The sequence below is a fragment of the Micromys minutus genome (genome assembly GCF_963924665.1).
Source record: "Micromys minutus genome assembly, chromosome: 11".
Taxonomy (NCBI): Eukaryota; Metazoa; Chordata; class Mammalia; order Rodentia; family Muridae; genus Micromys; species Micromys minutus.
In genome coordinates this window covers 2,069,162-2,093,097 of record NC_137980.1, presented here as the reverse complement: position 1 = coordinate 2,093,097, position 23,936 = coordinate 2,069,162, and the positions used below count along the sequence as shown (strand labels likewise).

General features: G+C 34.7%; 1 protein-coding gene across 1 annotated transcript in view; it reads left to right on the top strand.

Moving 5' to 3' along the window:
- SLF1 (SMC5-SMC6 complex localization factor 1) overlaps positions 1-23,936 on the top strand; it is a 63,062-nt gene that overhangs the window by 7,580 nt on the left and 31,546 nt on the right. Inside the window, exons 2-12 of the mRNA XM_080925153.1 lie at positions 2,241-2,354; positions 2,517-2,592; positions 3,615-3,855; positions 9,323-9,485; positions 12,593-12,733; positions 14,003-14,146; positions 15,027-15,170; positions 17,079-17,228; positions 19,012-19,065; positions 20,101-20,259; positions 20,972-21,135. Coding sequence (XP_080781279.1) covers positions 2,241-2,354; positions 2,517-2,592; positions 3,615-3,855; positions 9,323-9,485; positions 12,593-12,733; positions 14,003-14,146; positions 15,027-15,170; positions 17,079-17,228; positions 19,012-19,065; positions 20,101-20,259; positions 20,972-21,135 — 1,550 coding nt within the window. The remainder of the gene's footprint in view (positions 1-2,240; positions 2,355-2,516; positions 2,593-3,614; positions 3,856-9,322; positions 9,486-12,592; positions 12,734-14,002; positions 14,147-15,026; positions 15,171-17,078; positions 17,229-19,011; positions 19,066-20,100; positions 20,260-20,971; positions 21,136-23,936) is intronic.

The following is a 23,936-nucleotide window of genomic DNA, read 5'->3' as shown; positions in this document are numbered from 1 at the left end:
ATTAATGAAAGCAACTTTCTTCCCTAGTTACAGGCATATGCTTTATAATACACGTGCACTGTGTGAGTTTAGATACTTTTTAATTAAACAGCGTTTTCTCATAAACTACAGTAATATTCTTTGTAATATTCATCTATATTGCTAGTCTGCATCATTTGATATTGTCATTCAAGCATTACCTATAATAACCTTAAATAATTTTTAAAATTAACACAGTAAAAAGACTCTTGCTCAAGGAAATATTTGTCTTATTTATTGATAATAGAATTTTATAAACATTTTTTCATGAAATACATGCACATCAATGTATGTTTTATAATTGTGTCCTAGCCAGATTAGTACCCTAAAACTTATATTAAAGCATTAACTTTATTTGAAAGACTCACTCTTTAAGATACTTTGTTTTGCATCTGGGTTTCAGTATTTTAGAGGCTGACACTGTAAGCCTGTTGCCTCTTTTGGAGTCAGTTGGCAAATATTGAAGAGGGTTATGTTGAGGTCCTGGTACTAGCTTCTTTTGTTGACTGAGAATGGGTTTGAGAGGTGACTTTGATGTGCAGCTCTACTGTGCTCTTTATCATATGACTTGTGAACTCTTCTGTCCATGCAATTCAAGACTTCATTAATACGAGCTGTTTCCCAGATATACACATATGCTCTAGGAGCTTCTTCCAGCCATGAGAAATGTTAGAATGAGGAACTGTAATTGTTTTACCCTTTCTGCACTTAGGAGCTTAAGCATGGAAAGAGAGAGTTCAGTCCTAACCCTGCATAATACTTTAAACATAAATGGTTTATAGTGGAACTTTCAGCCTTAGGCCAGAATGAATTTTAACCTGGGGGGTTTGGGGGGGGTTGTGTGTGTGTAGATGTATGTGTATGAATGTGTGTGTGCACACACGTAAATGTGCATACATGTGTCTTTGAACTCTGTGTGTGTGTGTGTGTGTGTGTGTGTGTATGTATGTACACAGTCACTATTAGGTGTTACAGAGCTTTGGTTCCAGGACTCTCCTCAGGTACCAAAATTTGATCATCTAAACATATATCCCCTTTCATACTTTAAATCATCTCATCTTAAAATTACTAAAGTAGTGTGTATACTGTGTAAATAGTTATTACTCTATTTTGATTATGAAATATTGTTGGGAAGAAAAAACCTTCAAATATTAGTTCAAATTCAGGGATTTTTCCCTCAAATTGTTCTACAGGTATGGAACTCTTGGGTATGAAAGGCCTTGTTTTAGTCCTTCAAAATAAAATTCTGTACCTTCTTATGCCTTTGTTACTACATTTAAAACATTTTTTTCTGATGTACATTGATTGAATCCAGAGCCATATTCTTACTTAGTAAATATACTATGCTCAATAATTAAAGGTAACTTTGATTTTTGTGAGGAACAATTGTTCCTTTGAATGTTGAGAATAGCAACTATATTTGTTCCAACTATCATTTGAGATCCTATTCTGCAGATATTACAACAAAAATGTCAGAGAAATGAAAGTTACTGGAATTCCGTTTATATGCTGTTCTTGTCTCCAGAGCAAACAATTTTCTCAAGGTGCTGTCTATCCTTCAGGCCTAACTAAACAAACAAACATGTTCTAATTAGATCTCTGAACTAGATAACACCTTAAAACACAGAGTGCTTTGTGAATTGTATATTTCATAGGAGTTGAGGTCCCATGAAAATGAAGTTAATACCATGTGGTTTTTCTGTTTACCTTTTGATAAAATTAATACATGCATCAGAGATACATTGTGGTATATTGAACATACACACACTCATATGAGGGAGACTGTGGAGGGTGAGGAAAGAGGAAGAAATTAGAAATGTAGATCGGGAACAAGAGTTGGAGTCTTTGTGCCCATCTCTTAAATTATTTAATATAACTACCGTAGAAATACGGGTCTGTCAGTAATTGTGCTCATATTTACATAGGGCCTCTATTGTATAAATAATCATATTCAATGGTGTGTTTTTAATGGAAATTATATTATACTGGAGGGTTTCAGTGGTGAAACAACAAAAATTCACTTTTAAGGTTTTGAGAAATTAACTTGAAAGTGGTTTTTATTCTATTAACTATATTTAACATTGTTTACAAGGACAGTTTAATGTTTTATTCATAATGTTTCGTGATTTTAGTTTCTTTTTAGGACTCACAATGAAGAAAAAGTAAGGCAACCTTATGTATAATGTGTAACATCTGCTGTCTTCTGTGTGTGTCTGTGCTAGATGGAAGATGGTGCCACAAAACACATCATCCAAATGACAGGGTTTAAGATGGAGGAGAAGGAAGCACTAGTCAAACTGCTTTTAAAACTAGATTGCACTTTTATTAAGAGTGAGGTGAGTATAGAAACCTACAAAAATGTTCAACATAGAATTTACTAGAATTAAAATTGACTTAAGAACCATAAAATGCCCTTTGATAATGTAAGAATAAAAGTTTTTATTAAGAAATTCTCTCTGTAGTAACATTGATTCATGTGGGTTCTTCCCCCCCCCCAGAAATATAAAAATTGTACACATCTTATAGCTGAACGCCTGTGCAAGAGTGAGAAGTTTTTAGCAGCTTGTGCTGCAGGTAAGTAGACCTTCCTTTTCTCTAACTCATGAAAGACTTCATGTTAGAAAAAGAAGCATTTTAAGTCTCTAGAAATATATTATGTTTATAATATCAGATGCATGTCTTATTTTTAGAAATATGTTTAATTTCTGCTTTATTCTGATTAAAATTTTCCAACTCATAAAATTATTAAATACAAAGAAAAATTAGCTTATTCAAGATTAAGTTCTAGTTTAGATGTTTTGTATAAAAATATATCTTAACAAAAAGATTGGAACAAAATGCCCAAACTTTAAAAGGTTAATAGACCTCAGCCCTGTAGCCCCTTTGTTTCCCTATATCTTGTTACAGATAAGCATGGTTTTTTCTTCACGGCTGCTCTCCCTCTGACTATGCTGGGAAGCAGTGTCATCTACTTTATTTTTCTCAGATACCCAAGTTGAGATTTGGTTTATTCATCTCACCTTTTCTCACCACTGATACACACATAGCTTTCTTCTGTGGTGATTGATAATTGTTTCTTACCAAAGAAACATTTGGATTCATCACTAACCTTTACAAACAAAACTATGCATTGTTCCGATATTTAAAAGATCATTGGTGCCCAGATAAAAAAACATAATATATATGCTTCCTATAAAATTCACCAACTCAATAAATTTAATATGACAATACTGTGAGTGTTATTTAAATTAGGAAGTTAAAATAGTAATAATAGTTCAAGTAATGTTAAATTTTATTTAAAACTTCATAGTTCACTTAATACTACTTAGTATTATGGTAGTGTATCATAGAAAAGATTATATATATATATATATATATATATGTATATATATATATATATACATACACACACACACACACACACACACAATGCTCAATGATATTGAAGGCCTCTTAAAATTTATTTATTTTAAAAATAATTTTGGCAGTCTATTATAATCTTATGTACCAAAAGGATGTCTTTTAGTTATTATTTGATCTCTATTTATCATTTAGCAGAATTACAATTCTTTTGTGACAATTCATTTGCTTTCTAGGAAAATGGGTATTAACAAAGGATTACATAATTCATAGTGCCAAAAGTGGCAGATGGCTTGATGAAACAACTTATGAATGGGGATATAAAATTGAAAAAGACTCCCATTATTCACCTCAAATGCAATCTGCACCTAAAAGATGGCGTGAAGAGCTGAAACGGACTGGTGCTCCTGGGGCCTTCCACAGATGGAAAGTTGTCCTCCTTGTTAGGGCAGATAAGCGGAGTGACGCTCTTGTAAGGTAGGATGGATTTCCTAAATCTGAAGCAGTGAATGAATCTTGCTTCTATGAATACCTTTTAATAGGTATGCTCAATTATTAAAGTGAGATGCTTAAAGTTATTCTTAGAGCTGAGACATTTATTTTTAGTTAATTAATTTTTTTGAGAACTTCATGCATCAACCCTGCATTGCTCCACAATAATCAAAGCATAAAGCCTCAGTGCTCTTGGACTGAATGGAGATTGCTAGTGAGTAAGCAAGAGTTGTGCAGCAGCAAACACTACTTTGGTACCTTTATTTGATAAGAACATCACATTCCACAGATAGAGATTTCAGACCTCAGGAAGCTTATCCACTTTGTGTGGTCCTTATCTTTTAGTTACCATTCTATTGCTGTGATGAAACATCATAACCAAGAAAAAAAAATTTAAACAAGCATTTATTGGGGACTTGCTTACAGTTTCAGAGAATTAGTTCATGACCCACATGGCAAGGAGCAATTATTGGGGAGCAAATGCAGAGATTCCCTCCCTGCCCTCTCCCTCTCTCCCAGGCTTTCAGTGGTTAATTAGCGCTCTGATCTATTCTTTCCTGTCTCCTATGGTTTTGAGAAGTCTATTGTCATTCTTTGCTTATTTTTATATGTTTTATCTGCTTTCCTTCAAGATTTTCCTCTTGGCTATAACAGTTTGAATCAGTGGTTGGGAGTGGGGTAATGTTGGTTATTTTGCTTGTGGATACTTGTTTTTACTAGTGATTATCATTTATATTTTTCCTTCTATGTTGTTCCACTGGAATTTCCTTATATGTATTGTAGAATATTATTTTTTTTGTATTTTAATCTATCTTCACTTTAGTGATTTTTTTTTTCAGTTGTGTTCATTCTACTAAGAAGTTCCTCCCTTATATATTGCAGCTTATCAATGGTAGTTAAGAACATACTAATATTTATGTAATGAACCCTCTGTTAACTAAAACCTAAAAGGATATGTTCTGTAATACTTACTGGACATGAGGCCTACCCTGAAGTGAGTGGTTACTATGCCCTATGAGACACTTGTCAGAGAAAACAAATTTCACCTTTGCAGATGGGTATCAATCAGTGATAGGAAGTGTCTTGATTAAGTGTGAGACCTCTTTTCCACTTTTCTCTTTTAGGACTGGGATCTCCTATGGCTTAAACCTGTACAGGCTTTATGTGTGCTGCATAACAGTCTCAGTTAATATGTCTGTCAGTTTTGCTGTGTCTTGAAATCACTGTGTACTTGGAGTTATCCATTCCCTCTGGCTCTGAGTTATCCATTCTGCTGCCTCTTTCATATCATATCCCTCAGCCCTTAAGGGGGTATTTGATGCAGAGATCCCATTTAAAACGGGAGTGCTAATTCCACAATCTCTTAACTTTCTGCGTGTTGTTTACGTGTTGGTTTCTGTGTTCTCATCTACTACAAGAAAAAGCTTCGAAATTGATGTCTTAGTGAGGCACTAATCTATGAGTATAGCAGAATATGATTAGGAGTTAATTTATTTCACTGCTTCTTTAACAAACATAGTATTTATTTGTTTCCCCTACCCTACTGCCCCATAGCCTATCTACTCTCAGGTTCTTGATCACCCTACCACATAGTAGTTGGTTACTGTTGCATTTATACCACTCCTGTGCTAACTTGTCTTGCAGGCAAGTTGTATTTGGACATCACAGGGTTTGTAGCCAGGTTGGTATTTCTCACTTTGGGTTGTATGAGGAATACCTTCCTGTACCATGAATACTAGTCAGTAGGGGTAAAGTTTAGATACCAGCTGGACATATTGATGTTCTGTGAGATACATAAGTATTATCTTCAGCAGCAGGGCCTTACTATCAGTTTGGGAAGAAATTCAACAATCTCAGCAGTACCTTTAAATATCCAGGGACTTCCTTGCTCCTTTGGCCAATGACTTAACTAAATAAATCCCATTGCAGACCCTGAAGATTACACCTGGTAGCAATTCTGACTGGTATGAGATAAAACCTCAAGAGTAATTTTAATTTCATTTCTTGTTTCTCAGCCATTTGTATTTCATCTTTTGAGAGCTCGAGTTAATTTTTCATGTTGATAATTTTTTTATATTTTTTATTTATGTACTTATTATATATTATATATAAGATATTATATATAAGATATATAATATTATATTTTTTTTCAGAACATCAAGAAATCCATCTGGTATCTAAGCTTCAGGTGTGGCATTAAGTTGCTAATGAAACCTTATCAGTCTTTTTAATCTATGAACTTGTGTTTTAGAACCCCTTCATTGTTTTTCATGAATTTAAGTTTGTTGTCTTTTTATTTTAATTTAGTTCTAGAAAGTTTTAAAATTTCTTCTTGAGTTGCTTCTTAGCCCACTTTTCATTCAGTAGTGAATTCAGTTTCCATGAATTTATATGATTTCTGGTGTTGATACACGCAGCTTTCGTCCATGGTAGTCAGACAGGATGAAGGTTGTTATTTCAACCTTCTTGTTATCTTGAGATTTACTTTGTGTCAAATATATAGTCAGTTTTGGAAAAAGTTTCATGAGCTCCTCAGAAGGTGTATTCTTTTGTGTTTGCTTAAAATGTTATGTGGATATTTGCTAGTTCTATTTGATTTATGGTGTCATCTAGCTCCAGCATATCGCTGTCTAACTTTTGTCTGGATGGGGAGTGAAACTATTGGGGAGAGTGAAGTACAGAAGTAACGTACTGTCACTATGTTTGGATGTCAGTATTATGTTAGTTAGATGTGAGTTTTGGATACATCAGAAAGATGGATCTTAGGCAGTTATAGATCTGGGGTCACTGGTAGAGTAAGATTCTGTTTGCCAGTGTGTGGCAGAGGAGGAAAAGTAATGGGCTAGGAGAAAAGACAGCCATGGACTGCTGAAAAAGAGCTAAGGATCTGGTCCATATCAAGAGGCGTGGCTGAGTATCCAAGTAGTGGGAGGCTGATAGGAGGAGGGGCTCCTGTTGTATGATATAAATGAAGGGATATTGGAGGTAAGGAGACCCTGGGTGTGATGGTTTATATTTGCTCAGCTCAGGGAGTGACACTATTAGAAGGTATGGCCTTGTTGGAGTAGGTGTGGCATGGCGGGTGTGGTCTTTAAGAACCTCATTCTAGCTGCCTGGAAGCCAGTATTCTGCTAGTAGCCTTCAGATAAAGATATCGAATTCTCAGCTCCTCATGTATTATGTATGCCTGCCTGGATGCTGCCATGCTCCCACCTTGATGATACTGGACTGTTTCTGAATCCATAAGACAGCCCCAATTAAATTTGTCTTTTATAAGACTTGCCTTGGTCATAGTGTCTGTTCATACCTTTAAAACCCTAAGACACTGGGTCTATACCAAGAGGTTATGTCTCCATTGAATTAAGTTGGACAGATAGGAGATGTACCGGCAACAGGCTGCTACAGGACTGCAGGTGAGGCTGAAGAGATCAAAATAGAGGACAAAAAGGATAGTGAAAAACACCTGAGTCCCAGTCCTATGGGGGAATTTGTGGTTTCTGATTAAAAATAAAATGTTTGGCTGAGAGTGTCCAAAAGAAAGAACTAAGTTGTATCTAAACCAAAAGACAGAGTCCCCAGATAATGAAAACAGAGAGGGAACTGCACTTTGTTTTATCCCACTTATTATGTGAATAGTAGCTCCCCTTAGTTATATGTGTTTGCGTGTGACTATAATCCTAAAGTGAGTCTACATCTTCTGTAAGCCCATTAGTATGTGTGATTTCGATGATCTCTTCAGTTGTTGAACAGGGTGTAGATTTTATAGTGCTGTATATAATAAACTTTAGCCTCTAAGTAAGTGGTTCTCAACCTTCCTAATTCTGTGACCCTTTTATACAGTTGTGTGTGTGGGGGGGGGGGGTGACCCCAACCATAGAATTATTTTGTTGCTACTTCCTAACTGTAATTTTGCTAGTGTTATCAATTGTAATATAAATATCTGATATGCAGGGTATCTAATATGGAATGACTGAAAGAACTGTTCAGCCTCCTAGAACCACTGCTCTAAGCAGTCACTTAGTTGCTACCACATCATAGAAAGATTCCCTTTCATACTTTTCTCCTGCGTTATTATAGATCACTACTCTGGAAGGGTAAATTCTTCATTGTGCTGGTTAGTCTTCAGTGGTGAGAATGTCTAAATTGCTGACTCCTGTTGTTGGAGCATCAGGTTCATCCTCCTGCCATTGCTTACATGAGTCAGATTCTGTCTTCTACCCTCTGTTGTTCCCTGAAATAGTACATTGCTGCTCGTACATTGGTGTGAGATCCTGAACCAAGTGATTTTGGTTCCTCCTAGCTTCTACTTGGTTTTTAAAATCATGGGCTCTTTTATCAGGGTGCATAGCAATAGGTGTTTCTACCAATTCTTTAAAAACAAGTGGGTTTTCTTTCTACTCTTCATAGAAAAGCAGACTATTTTTTCCATCTGACTACAAGCAGAAGCTTTATCATTCTCCATACTCTAGAGGTATTAGTGCCATTTTTTTAATGAGATTTGTGTGTGTGTGCCTATATTTTAGTGGCATACAGTAGTCCCTGGCCCACTACACTCACCTAGGAAGTTTCTCTTTGATTTTAACTTACCCTTTATTGGAATTTACCTTTTTCTTGTAAGACCAGTGACTAAGAATATGCAAGTGAAGACATTTTCTGTGACAATTTGCCAGTGTAATGAACTGTCAGGCTAGCTATACTTTGCCATTAAATTTATTTAAAACTTAACTCATTGTTTTCTTTTCTTCTGTTCTTTTTTGTTTTTATTTTATTATGCAAAAGTAAAATTGTAATCTTTATATTTTGTTTTGAATAGTGAAATAGGATCTCAGTTGTATCCCAGATTAGCTTAAAATGTATTCCTTACACCTCAGGGTGAATTCAAATTTAAGCTTCTTCTGCCTCTGCCTCTTCAAATTCTGTGATTCTAGTAGATGCCACAAACTGTAGCCAAAGACTAGGCATTTAAAGACTTTTAGTAGTGTCTTGGTATCGTGTGTGTGTGTGTGTGTGTGTGTGTGTGTGTGTGTGTGTGTGTGTGTGTGTGTGTGTGTACCTCCTTGGAGGTGCATTTTGCCTTCCTGGGTGGCTGTTTTCTTAAATGTTTTCATTGATGTTTTAGTTTATTGCTGTGACTTGTTTATGTCAACTACTTCAATATTCATGTTTCATTTTTTAAAAAAGTAAGAACAGTGAGATTCTTAAATGTTTGTTCTAGACATCTCAGGTTTTAAGAAATTATTATAGGTAATAACTCTTCATTGTTCTCAGTGACCTAAAGAATAACCTTTTTATCCAAGAAATTTTATTCCTACCCTTAAGGAAGTAATTGGTAATTGACTGAATAAACTCAATTTTTCTAATGCTTTGCTTTTCTCCTTTCTTTTTTCTTTTTCTTTTTTTTTTTTTTTTTTTTTTTTTTTTTTTTTTTTTAACTTTCTACATTTTTATTTAGAGTTTTGGAGGCTGGAAAGGCAAATGTCATTTTACCAAAAAGTTCTCCAAGTGATATAACCCATGTGATTGCCAGTAATGCAAGAATCAGTGCTGAGAGAGAACAAGAAAACTTTAAGGCTCCATTCTATCCAATTCAGTATTTAGGGGATTTTCTCTTAGAGGTAAGTAAAATAAGTATTAGACATTTTTTAGTTTCTTTTTATGAAATGACTACCAAATGAAGAGGTCCCAGGGGATAGGTTCTAGCTCCTCCTTGGATACAAGTTCACAGATTCTGTACTCTCAAACCCTTTATGTAAAATGGCATGGGATTCTCATGACATCTATATACATCTTTTTGTATATGTTAAATTATCTCTATATCATTACAATGCCTGCAGAGATTAAATATTCATAACCAGGTTTTGCACTATATGGTATAATGTAAGACTCGAATAGAGCCTTAACTACTGGGAGGCTCGCTTGAATGAGATGATCAAATGCAAGTAGTTTATTGTTCCAGCATGCTATGGCTGACCTACATTGAGAGGAGAGGCAGCCCCGAACTCCCTGTTGGTTCAATTTTTATACATTTTGTAGAGGTTGGTTTACAGTGATGGTGATTAGGCATACAACCATTGGTGGGTGATATGTTAATTTTATACATTTTTGTAGAGGGTGGTTTACAGTAATGATAATTAGGCATAAAAGCATTTGGCTTTTAAGGTGATTGGCTGCTGCCAACTGGGCCACACCAGGAAGGTTGGGATACCTCTTACGGGATGAGGGGATTGGAGGTACTCCAGGAACTGTGATCAGATAAGACTGGAACACTACCTCTTGGAAGGGAGGGGTCACTCAGCACCCTGAGGCTGGTGGGAAATTATTAGCCTTTTTTTTTTTCATAATACCTACAAGTCTGAACATGTTTAGTCGAGATCTGATAAAATCATTATGTTGAATCCATGGATTTAGAACTTAGAGAAATAAAGGACTAACTATATTAAAACTGAATTCTGTTTTTGAAAATGTAATAATTAGAAATATGAGAATGGTATGTTTTAAGTCATTTATTCTCAGTTTCTTAAATAGCCAAAACTGTGGTTGTAGATTTGAAAGCTTAGGTGTAAACTTGTTTTATTTCAGTGTTTGCTTTCCCATAAATGCTTTAGTGATGTATACTAAAAATAGTTTTAACTCTTTTAGTGTCACACTATAATAAGTAGCATCAAATGCATATCATAAATTTGAGGTAACTGTCTCTTTTGGGAAAGAGAAGTTTTTCTAAGATTTAGAAATAATTTTTTTCCTGTTCCTCCTTCTTCCTTCTTTGTCATGTAATACCAGTTCTCAAGTTTTTGAACAGGAAACAAACTCCAGAGAGAACTCCTAGTAGATAAGTGGAAAATGCATGACTGACTCAGGATTAGCATGGACTTGGGGAATTCATGATCAGCACTTAAGTGGGTACCATTCCTTGTCAATTATACAGAATGCCAGAGACCCAGCATCATTTTAAAGCCTTCCTTCTCTAATTTTCTAGTATCCAGTCCTTGCTAAGTTTTTTCAATTCTATTTCATATATTTCTGGAGTCAAACTTCTGCTCATTTTTTTTTCTAACATCATACTAACATCAAATCTTTTCTTTTACATTTAAGAATAAACTTGTAATGATATTCTGCTTTTGCTTTGTAAGGTGTATATTGATCATCTTCACATCTTCAACTTCTCTCAGCTTCATTCTCTACCCACCCTACCACCATCCTTTATGTCACTGCCCCCCTCTCTTTTTACCCCTTCTTTCTTTCCTTCCTCTCGCTTTCAACCCCTTGGGTCTATTTTGTTGGCTATTTACTCTTGGTGTTGGGCTTACCATGGAGTTGATATAGCAGAAAACTTACTCTTTTTTAATCAGCAGCTAATAATTACTATTAGTTCTTCAGCTAAGCTTGGGAACTATATGTCCACGCCTACCCCAGTATTGGGATAATTGTCTGGCTTGAGCTTGACAGGTCTTGGGTCTACACATTCACATATATGCCTGAGTGTGTGTTTGTGTGTGTGTGTGTGTGTGTGTGTGTTGTATGTGTATGTGTGTGGGCAAGAGATTATCTTCAGGTGTTGTCCCTTGGAAAGCCATATCTATGCATGGCTCCAGGGATTTGGACCTCACTATAGACATTGGGGGAGCAAAAGAATGGCAGACTGATGGACACAGGACACAGAAAAGTTTAGAGTGCACCTTACTTATATGAGTAAGTACACATAGGTCCACTTTCAAATGTCAAGGACAGCTTGTGAGTATGGGGGGCGGGGCTAGCTGTAAAAACTTGGATAACAATTCTTAGGAACCATCCACTTTATTTTTTTGTCTATTTTATGGGTTTTGTTTATTTTTTAAAGATTTATTTATTCGTTTATTATATCTAAGTATATTGTAGCTGTCTTCAGACACACCAGAAGAGGGCATCAGATATTATTAAAGATGGTTGTGAGCTACCATGTGGTTGCTGGGATTTGAAATCAGGACCTCTTGGAGAGTACTCTTAGCCACCGAGCCATCTCTCCAGCCTTGTTGATTTTGTTTTATTTTATTTCTGTTCTTTTTTGCTTTGATTTTTGTTACTTGAGACAGGATTTCTTGACCTTGCCAAGAAAATAATGCCAAGTAGTCAGTCAGCCCCAGGAACCTGTCTTTCTCCACCTCTCCAGTGCTGGGATTGTGTGTGTATGTCAACAGACAAAGCTATTTCATATGTCTGCGTTCTAGGGATGGGATCCAGGTCTCTATGTTTAAATGCCCAAGAGGTTACTGACTTCTTACCAGCCCTGAATTGTAACTATAACTAGCACCGGACTGTGTAAATTGTGTTCATTCTTGACAATTCATAGATAGGATTGTTACTAGACAAGACATTCTCTTCATAAATGGGTGGTTTTTAACACCTGAGTTATAATCTTAATGTTTACAAAGTATATAAAATATTTTGCCCTTGATTTCTAAATAAATACCAGTTAGTAGACTAAGTATTCTTTGAGGGGAGGAGTGTTTATTTCTTTTTATGACATATAAATTACCAATATTTGGAAAGTTTGCTGTAAGTATTGGCCTCTTGCAATATTTTACCAGTGTTTAACAACCTTTGTTTTAGGACAATTTGTTTGACTAAAAAAGTAATATGCAACTATATATTAAGTTGAAGTCTACATATGATATACAAGAGATATGCATAATAATATTATTACACTTACTTAATGGCCTAAGAAAAGTTATTTTATCACATACAGAAAGAAATTCAGAATGATGAAGATTCCCAAATCAATTCTGGTTGTACCAAATACAATAATCAACAAAAAAGCAAAGATCTGAAGAAAGACGTAGGATTTTTTGAAATGAAAGGTGCTGGAGAGAACATGTATAGAACTCAGGTAAAATTTTGTGAGCTGTACATTCTCTGATTTTTTTTTTTCCTAAAGAATTATAGAAGAGAGCATGTTCTTAGTAACAATTTTGAGGTCTAAAACCTAGCATGTCAACCTATATTTTTAGCCTATAAATTGAGCATGTTGGAAAATTGTGTAGGTCTATGTTTTAGGACTCTTTGAAATAATGCATATGTGCCTATAAAAATAAAGAATTCCTCAAATATGATATATTCTTAGCACATGCAAATTATTTACATTTTTGTGTGCTTAACATAGCACATGCTTTATAAAATGTTTTCTCAGCTGTGAACAGTATTCATAAGCAATATAAAGTCAAGTGTAGAACTTGCATGCATGAAACAAGAAGTTTAAAACAAATTATTTTTTGATTAACATGGGAAACCAGACAACAACAAGAAACCAGGAAGACTGCAGCTCTTGTCCAGTGTTTCAGACATAAGTGATAAGCAGCAGTATCAAAGCATTTTTGGTTCTTCTGTAGAAAAGCAAATGTTCATTTCATACTATGTCTAATAGGTCTATTTGGTTATTTTATCAAATCAATAACTCAATAATTACTAGTCTAAACTGACAGATTTATATGTGTAAATAGAAACTCACTGTATTCATGCTAGGAAATTTCAAAGTTTTTAATTCTGCAGTTTCTTTTTTTGTTGTTGTCTGTTTGTTGAATTGGATATTTTATTTATTTACATTTCAAATGTTAGTCTCCTCTTCCTGAAGATGGTGGTATTTGTGTGCCCTTTTAGACTCTCTTCTGTGATCATGTTTGGAAGTGTCATAAGAGGCTTTTTAAATTGATGTGTCTGAAATATGCATTCTTAATTCATATGAGCAGTTTTTACATTTAGCTAAGCATGTAAACCAATGAAGTTAATCAAGATTCTGATTTATTGAACAAAAAAAGAAAATAGGTCATTTTTTATAAAAGATAAAGAGATAATTAAGATAAATTTAGAATATAAATAAAAGTAATATAAATTTCTCATATCTCAAACAAAATTATAATTCTCCACTCTGAATTAAATAAGTAGGTTTACTAAGTATATCTGGTAACCTACTACTTATAAAATGTAGCAAATTTGTGCATATGTTTTATGGCCTGTTTGTTATTAAAACTCACCTTACATTTTAAATTTAATCTCATGTGTGTTTTATAAGCCTGCTTTCATGAATTTTTTATAGTGACCTCCATTAGTTGTGTTGGAGCTGTATTTAACCCAGAGTATAATTATTTTTATACACATGCAGAATAAAATGGAAAATCATAATGAAAATGTCAATGATAGATTTGTTCTGAGTTCACATCACAAAAAAAAATTCAGAGACTTCAGAAAAGATATGAAATCTGTTAAAAAGACAAATACATTCAGAAGACATGTACATGAAAATCAGGTAAAATTTCACAAATTGAAATATTCATTTTATCTTATAGATCCTTTCTAAATTCACCAAGTACAATGTGAGTCATGAAATTTCTTACAATATACATGTACCAAAAAGGTATAAAATTTATACAGTGTGCTTTTAAAGGAAAGAATGTCTGTTTATGAACTCATGTAGCCTGGAAGAATCAGTCTTAGCAACTTCTAAGCCAGCTCTGTGTCACTTCCTAACTATTTATTTTTCATTTTTCCCAGGAGTATCCCTTACTTTAGAATTTGTATTATTTTACTTTGTTTCTCATTTTAGCTTTCCCAATTAGGTGAATGCCAAACAGTAGTTAGCTATGACTTAATGAATATATGTAGGTCAGTTATTCATGGACATTTCCCTTACAGACATGTTATGTTGTTTGACTGTTATACTATTAAACTCCATCCAGTTTTGTGTTCATAAGCATTTGGATTTCTTTTTGTTTTGTTTTATTTTTTTTATTTGATTGACTACTTTGAAATTATTAAGCAGTTCTGTTGTGAGCAGTGAATATTCTCTTGTATGACTCTTGGTACAAAGTTCAGGGATTTCTCTAGGTGAGAATGTATTCTTAGGAATGAAGTTATTGATCATAGGATAGTGTGTGTCACCTGTTATCCATGATGCTTAGCTGGTTTCCCAAATGTTTTTGTTTGTTTGTTTGTTTGTTTGTTTGTTTGTTTTTTGCTATTGTATACACACTTACAAGTGGACAGGCTTTTCCTGTTGCACAGGGCATATATCATTAACATGTTATAATGGTACTTATGTTGTAGTCTTCCCAGCTCTGGTTTTAACCTACTTGGATTTTGTAACATATAATTTTATTCTGGTTTGTTTAATTGTGGTCAAAATACAGAAAGAAACTAAGAAAAAAGATAAAAATATCCAAAGGAGTTACATTTTGAGGAAAAAGAGCAAAAAAGAAGGTTATTACAAAACTGATGATGCTCATGATACAATTAGAAGTACGTTAAAAAAGCGAGTGCGTTACAGAGACCAGGTGAGACTGGGGTATGTGGCTTTCACTTTTCTTCATAACCTAGGCAGGTAATCTGATTAGTAAAGTTGCTTGCTGTATTAAAGTATATATACTTAGGAACAATTCGATTTAGTTTAGGATTTACACTTAGTATTTATAATTGACTGTACTTATAGTAAAATTGTCTTTATATGAATATATAAGGAAACTTGAGTTAATCGTGATTCTCAAATTAAGCTTTTTTTTTTTAATAAATTAAACAAAAGGAAAAGAAATAACTGGAAGAGGGGTGAATTTCCTTTTTAACATTTTAAATAATTTTGAAATAAGTACCTTTTTCCTTTCTTTTTCTGCCTCCAAACCCTGTCATTTGCCTCTACCCATTCTGCTTCAGGTTCACAACCCCCTTTTCACTAATTATTGCACATATATAGTATATATTCCTAAATGGAACCTCTTCCATATAATCTTACTTACTACATACATGCTTTTAGGACTGACATTTCGTCACTGGACGATGTGTGATTTGCCTGGGGAAGCTCTCCCCCATCCAGTTTGACATATCTGTTGGTGTCTTCCTTGTCCAGTCATGTTGGTGAGACTCTGAGGGCATGGCTACTGATCCCACTAGGAGACAGTCTCACACAATCCCTTTCCACCCCTCTTCTCTGAGTGTTTTATAGGTGTGTCTATTGGGATTGGACTCTACAGCTCTTCATGTTGGTTATATTTGGTTTTCTTCAGTGGTCCCTGTCTGTTACAAAGAATTTTTCTTGATAAGGGGTGAAAACTACTCCTGTCTGAGGCTATAAAATTGCTGTAGGAGTTATGCTGACTTAGTAAATTAAAGGTTTAGATTCTCCTCTAATTACCCTGGTTTCACTAGCACTGAGTAGTTATGTAGGTTTCTAGGACTGGGCACAATATTCCTCTTGTTGAATGATATCTTAAGTCCAATTAGAGAATTGTTGGTTCACACCATAATATTTGTGCCACTACTGCATCCTTAAGATTATTGTGCCATGCTGATGCTGTTCATTGGTGGAGTTCATAGGCCTCGTAGCTGGACAGGACTATTGATTTTCTCCCTCCTTTTGAAGCTATCATAGAATTTTTGAAGTGTATGATGTCTTCAACAATAGGGACTTACCATCCATCTCTTGGAGGGTACAGATGACCAAGGGCAATAGTAGTAGGTTGTATGTTTTGGAAATCTCTGGAACAGCCCTGACCATCAACTCAGAAGAGGTCTGAATTGGGGTTTTTGTTGGGTATCTGCAGGCTCTTGGAGGAGCACTATTGTGGCTGTTTTTTAAAATGAAAAACACTACCTTAAACTACATCTGTACAAGGTTTATAAAATCTCTCCAAATGTGAATGTTGTTCTACTCTTGTTCTTTTCTGTGGAATGCAGAACCATTTATTATAAAAGTATAAGGTTTTTCTAAAACATAACTTCACTTTATATTTCAACCCAAAATATGTGTATATAGATTGAACCTTCTAAATCCAAAAATCAAAAGCCTGAAATTCTTGAGAATCAAATGCTTCTTGGTGACACGTAATGTTGAAAACTTCTGATACACAGCAGAAAACTATGCCTCATGTTATGGGTCAAGGAAAACATGCTAGGCATACTTAAGTGTATAAAGTTACCTTTGGTTATGTATATAAAAAGTATAAAGAACATAATGTTGAGTTTCATCTTGGGTTTTTTCAAATGAAAGATTCTTTTAGGTTCTTAAGATGTAGCTCATTGGTCCAGCCCTCTGACATGCTTCAGGTCCTGAGAACAAAAACCACACAAAGAAATCATACATGTAAATAGCAAGTAATATTTTGCAAAACTTAAGTGGGTTTTCTGTAGTCTTGGATTTTTATGTGTATTACTGTTTTTAGTACAGTGTCTAAAGTTCTTTACTTATGCAGAAAGAAATGAAGAATTCTCTTCTTACTGATTATGCCAAAATTGATTGTGCCAAAGAATCAGAGACCCGGGTTGTCAAGACAAATGTGGATCTCATTGAAGTAAAAAATGCTTTAAAGAAGCAGATATACAGAGACATATTTAGAGCTCAGGTAAAGCTTATTACATGAATACGCTTTCTTTAAGATGTAAGTGACTGGTATGTATGTTTGAATGAAGGGTTGTTTTATATCAGAAACTTGGTGTCTAGCAACTGCTGTGATGTGAGATTGGATACTTGTAGTCTGATATCTGTGACAGTCTAGTTTGCTGCACTACAGCACTCATCTGTGATGAGTTAATAAAAGGATTTAAAAATAGACGATGTACATTTTCGTGTTAAAGTAGGCACCCCTCTTTTTCTACTTTTCTGCTAGATATAGTAGCCAGGATAGGGCTGGCATTTGTGTTCTCTTAGGGTCTGTGTAACATCTACCTAGGATCTTCTAGCTTTCATAGTCCCTGTTGAGAAGTCTGTTATAATTCCAATACATCTGCCTTTATATGTTACTTGACCTTTTTCTCTTATAGCTTTTATTATTTTTTCTTTGTTTTGTGCATCTGGTGTTTTGACTATTGTGTGATGGGAGGAATTTCTTTTCTGGTTTAATTTTTTTGGAGTTTTCTACAGGCTTCTTGTGTGTTCATGGGCATCTCTTTCTTTAGGTTAGGGAAGTTTTCTTTTGTTAAAGATATTTACTGGTCCTCTAAGTTGTTTATCTTTGCTCTCTTTTATAACTGTTATCCTTAGGTTTGGTCTTCTCGTGTGTCCTGGATGTTTTGCATTAGGAACTTTTTGCATTTTGCATTTTCTTTGACTATTGTGTCTGTATCTTCTGCCCCTGAGGTCTCTTCTATTGCTTATATTCTGTAGGTGATGCACCTATGACTCTTGATCATTTTTCTAGGTTTTCTATCTCCAGGCTTGTCTCTGTGAGTTTTTTATTGTTTCTATTTCCAGTTTTAGATCCTAGATGGCTTTGTTCTGTTCTATCACCTGTTTGGTTGTGGTTTTTTGTAATTCTTTAGTGGATTTTTGTGTTCTTTTCTTTAAGGGCATCTACCTATTTACCAGTGTTTTCCTGTGTTTCTTTAAGGAATTATTTATGTCCTTCTTAAAGTCCTCTAACATCATCATGATTTTTAAATCCAAATCTTGTTTTCCCTGTGTGTTGGGGTATCCAGGACTTTCTATGGTGAGAGAACTGGTTTCTGATGATGCCAAGTAGCCTGGGTTTCTGTTGAATAGGTTCTCTTGCTTTTGCCTCCCGCCATTCAATTATCTCTGGTGTTAGTTGGTCTTGCTGTCTCTGATTGGATCTCGTCCCTCCTATGAACCTGTGAGCCCACAATCTTAGGAGTGAGAGTAGTCCTGGGAAATCAGCTTTCTCCGTCAGGACTTGGGTACAGAGGGCCTTAGGACAGCCTCAGCTCCAGGGTGCAGATGGAGATAGGGAGGATCCTGTCCCACGTTGCTCTGCTGCTCCTATGGCCTGTGTGCTCCTGGCAGGACTCTTTCACAGTCACTGGAGCGAAAGGGGTCTCTCCTGTAGGCTTAGGAGTGAGAACACTTATTAGAAACCAGCTCTCTCTGTGCAGGACTTGGATATGAGGACAGCCTCAGCTCCAGGAAACAGAAACTTCAGATTTTTAAGGTAAAAATGATGTGAAGTTATTTTAATTAAGGAGTCAATAGAACTCTTCCATTTCTGAGAATGCTATTATTCTGAAATGATGAAAGTTACTAATTTGAGTCAAAATGAGTATCAGATTAATTATAGCTATTAATCTGTTCTTGAATCTATTTTGAATGTTTGTCTAAGGTTTTGTGCTTTGTAAGCAGGAATATATATTCAACTTAAACTGTTCAAATTTAATTATATGGTTGTTTTGTAGGCTGTCCGATACAACTGCATCAGAGTAGATAAACAGCCTGTATACAATACAGAGGTAAGGGACTTGGAGTTGGACTGTGATTGAGGCAGAACAGAAATGGTAATTTATTGCTCATAATCAGAAATGGGGTCAGGAAGCATTATACTATTGCAAATATTTTCAACATAGCTGTCAATAGTATTGAGAAATGAAAATGTACATGATGTTCATGACAGGTAAAACATATATTCTTTTTTTATGTTTTATAACTTTTATAAATACTACTTTTACGGTAAATTCCTTATTCTAACACTTTCAAAATACCTTATTTTCTTTATTACTATTCATTTTTCTAGATGGATTGTTCTATTCCGTATTGTGTTTGGAAATTTTTAACCTTTAATTTTGAAACTTAAGAGTCATTATGACATTTAAACATTGTAACTTTTTTAAAGCTCCACAGTTACATATACAAGCTACTAGCTTTAGTTATTTCCATTGTTAGAAATATTTTGGCCAAGGAAGAATGTGTTTTCAAACACTTGAGTTACATTTATATGAATCTATAGAATTGTTTTGTGATTCTTTCATAATTGTTACTATATCCAGATCTATATTATATATTTGGTATAGGGTTTTTTGGTGGCTTTGAGCTTGTAACGTATGTTCTGGCTAATTGAACTTCAACAATCTATGTACCTCTACACACCTAGCACTAGAACCAAAAACATGAACCACTCTGGGTTTGTTTGTTTGTTTGTTTGTTTTAATATTTGTTTTAATATGTGTTCCAGTTATCAAACTTACATCCTGAAGTATAGAAGGCAAGCACTTGATCTTTAAGAATTTTTTTTAAAGACGACTATTTTGTCTTACTGAAAAATTATGTAACAGCTAATAACATTTTTGCATGTTTTCTAGTTAAAAATACAGTGATGCATATTATTTGTTTTGGACCAGCAAACTTTAAAGTCACTCAACCTGTCAAGTAGTAGTAAGGACAAGAGTCATCTATATTACAGATAAGGAACTGAGAGTCTTTTATTTGGTCAAGATCTGATCTCAGAGTTCAACTTTTCTTCTTTCAGACATACAATTATTTTTCCTTAGGTTAAAAATGCAGAGTTCCCCAGAGGAATATTAAACTTAATTGAAAGCCTCATAGAGGGACAGTTCTTTAAAGAAGCCATTGAAGAGCTTTCCTCTTTGCAAGCCCATTATGTCCCTCCTGTATGCCTTCTCCATGCCCTTCTAGAGAATGTTTTGCAGGTAAGGATACCTTGTACGCTTAGGATCTTTTTTTTTTTTTCAAAGAATGCTAAACTGTGAACATTTTATGTTTTTTCCACCCATTTTTTCCATTCTATATTTTTAACTATATTCAATTACAACACTGTGTGACTTACCTTATTATTGACTCAAAATGTCCAAGCAACCTTTCTCTTGGAAAAAAATAAAAGGAAAAACAAATGGTTAGAATATAGTGTATTAAAAAGATATTGTTCAATAAAAAAGAAAAATAAATGTTACCTGATCTTATTTTCTGTTACTATAAAGTAACAAATGCTGGATTGTGGTGATCAGAAATACTTGTAGTAAGAGTCATTCGACTTGTGGTATACAGGCTAAATGACTCTTAGTTTGTAGGAGTACTTAGTGGCAGCTAAGGAGAAGAGGCTTTCTGTCATGCTCAGCAGGACACTGGCCTATACCACAGCAGCTATAAACTATGCTGCAGAAATTTTTGAAGGTGAGCAAAGCTGGTATATAAGGAGTTTCCACTTTGATTTTAACATGATCTTTGGGATCTGTCATCATTGTTATCATGATGTGAAATTTATATGTGCTATCCTAACAGTTAAGATTTTCTGATGTGTAGATCACAAGGCTAGACTAGAAATACTGCTCTAGTTATAAAATAAATTAACTGATAAAACTGTATTAACTACATTATTTTATTTTTATTTATTTTAAATAATAGGATAACATAGATACATTTTCTGGTCGATACTTTCACATATTATCAGCTCTTCTTCATCTGCATCCTCCTTGGAAGTCACCAGCCATGTTAAGATACTACTTAGAGCTATTTCAGTGTCCAGTTTGTATGAAGGGAGCCTGGGCTCTTGTGGAGGTGCTCATCAGGTATGCCATTTCATAGGAAGACATTTTGTCTAATAAGTGCTTTACTGTAGTATAGATATTAATTTTAAAAATTGTTTTCATACTTTTAGAAAACTATGAATACTTAGGTTTGTAGTGTAAACTTATTAACAGGACAAATTATGTTGAGCATGTTTGATAATATTTTTTAAATATACTAAGTATATGAAATAGACTCCAATTAACAACAAATTTTAAACTTTTTCCAAAATCCTGAATCTGAATATTTTTCAAAGAACATTTATTAAGTATATGTATCAAAGTTTAGTCATGAAAGCATAGATATTTATCATTATATAAAATATCTATTTAGGGGTTTATTTTATTGTAAATGGACATTTGATTATTTAACCAGGACCTGTTGTTTTCCTGATATGTCTTTATTCTACACGTCACCTCTCTAGGCCTTCCTTTGTTTCTGAGTGTTTCCCGGACTCTTTGTATTTCATTTTCTCTAGCAAAACTCATTATTTTATGACTTCCACCATAACTTTAGTTGGTAGTCATTTATTGGGACAACTTTTTTGTTTATGTATCCACAAATTTCTTTTCTATAAGGGAGAAAAGAAAAGATAGTTAAAGGTTAGGTCTTTGTAAATTTCTTGAGAACACACCCAGGTTTTGTTACAAAATAATTGGGAAGAGTATCTCAAAGAGTAATGAGTATAGATAATCTAAATATTAATCCTTTTGCTATAAACACTTGATGACCCTGAGTCAGCAAAGTGCTTCTCACAAGAGCAGAATGTCCTGTGTTCAGTCCACTGAACTTAAGTTTTAAAATGCTGCTATGGCCAGAGAGTGGTAGTGCATGGCTTTAACCCTAGCTCTCCAGAGGCAGAGGCAGAGGTAGGCAGATTTCTGAGTCTGAGTCCAGCCTGTTCTGCAGAATGAGTTTCGGATGGCCAAAGCTACACAGACAAACCTTGTGTAGAATAAAAAAAGAAGCTGGATTCCTGATAATCCTAGTTAGGCAGAGACTGGAGAATCACTGAAACTTGCTAACCAGCTAGTCTTACTGCGTCAGTGAGTTCTAGATTCATTAATAGTCTCCATATTAAAAATTACGGTTGTAAATGATTGAAGAAGATGCCCAACATTGACCTCTAACCTCTGCACGCACACAAACTCAGTAAAAAGATGGAAAAAAAAGTGTATCAAACAACTGGTGCCAAGAAACAAACAGGAGTTGCCATTCTAATTTCCAATAAAGTAGACTTTCAACCCAAAGTTATTAACCAGGGTGTAGAAGGAAACTTAATATTAGCCAAAGGAAAAATCAACCAAGAGAAAGGCTCAATTCTGAACATTTATGCCTCAAATGCAAGGACACACACATTCATAAAAGAAATTTTACTAAGTTCAAAACACACATTGAACCCCACACAGTAATAATGGGAGATCCCGCTCTCACCAAGAGATGGGTCACTGAAACAGAAACTAAACAGAGACACAATGAAGCTAATAGAAGTTATGAACCAAATGGATTTAACAGACATATACAGAACATTTCACCCTAAAACAAAAAAATATACCATCTTATCAGCACCTCATGGTACCTTCTCCAAAATGGACCATATAATCAGTTACAAAACAAGCCTCAGTAGATATGAGAAGATTGGAATAATCCCATGCATCCTATTAGATCACCACTAAGGCTACATTTCAATAATAACAAAACAAACAGAACGCCTACATACTTCTGGAAACTGAACAACTCTGCAGTCAATAACTTGGTCAGGGAGGAAATAAAGATTTCAAAGACTTTCTAAAATTCAATGAAGACAAAGACACAACATACCCAAACTTATAGGGCACAATGAAAGCAGTGGTAAGAGGAAAACTCAGAGTGCTAAGTGCCCTCATAAAGAACTGGAAATATCCTACACTAGCAACATAACAGCACACATGGTGAAAGCCTAGAACAAAAAGAAGTAGAAGGCAGGAAATAATCAAACTCAGGGCTGAAATCGACCAAATAGAAACAAAAAGATTGATAAACCCCTAGAGAAAATAACTAAAGGGCACATAGATAGTATGCAAATTAACAAAATCAGAAATGAAAAGGGAGGCATAACTACAGAAACTGAGGAAATTCAAAAATTATCAGATCCTACTTCAAAAGCCTATACTCAACAAACTAGAAAATCTAGATGAAATAGATAATTTTCAAGACAGACACCTTGTACCAAAGTTAAATCAAGAGCAGATAAACTGTCTAAACAGACCCATATCCCCTGTAGACATAGACGTTATTTAAAACTTCCCACCCAAAAAAAGTCCCAGGCCAGATGGCTCTAGTGCAGTTTTACTAGACCTTTAAAGAAGAGAACTAATACCCATACTCCTTAAACTATTTCATAAAATAGAAACAGAAGGAAGACTCATTGTGTGGAGCCACAATTACTCTGATACATAAATCACACAAAGATTCAACAGAGAGAGAGAGAGAGAGAGAGAGAGAGAGAGAGAGAGAGAGAGAGAGAGAGAGAGAGAGAGAGAGAGAGAGAGCCTCAGACCAACTTCCTTTATGAATATCAATGCAAAATTATTCAATAAAATTTTAGCAAACCAAATCCAAGAATACATCAAAACTGTCAGTCACCATGATCAAGTAGGCTTCATCCCAGGGATGCAAGGTTGGTTCACTGTATGAAAATCATTAATGTAATCCACTATTTAAACAAACTCAAAGGAAAAACTTTACATTTTCATCTTATTGGATGCTGAAAAGGCATTTGACAAAATATAATACTCCTCTGTGTTAAAACTGTTGGAGAGAT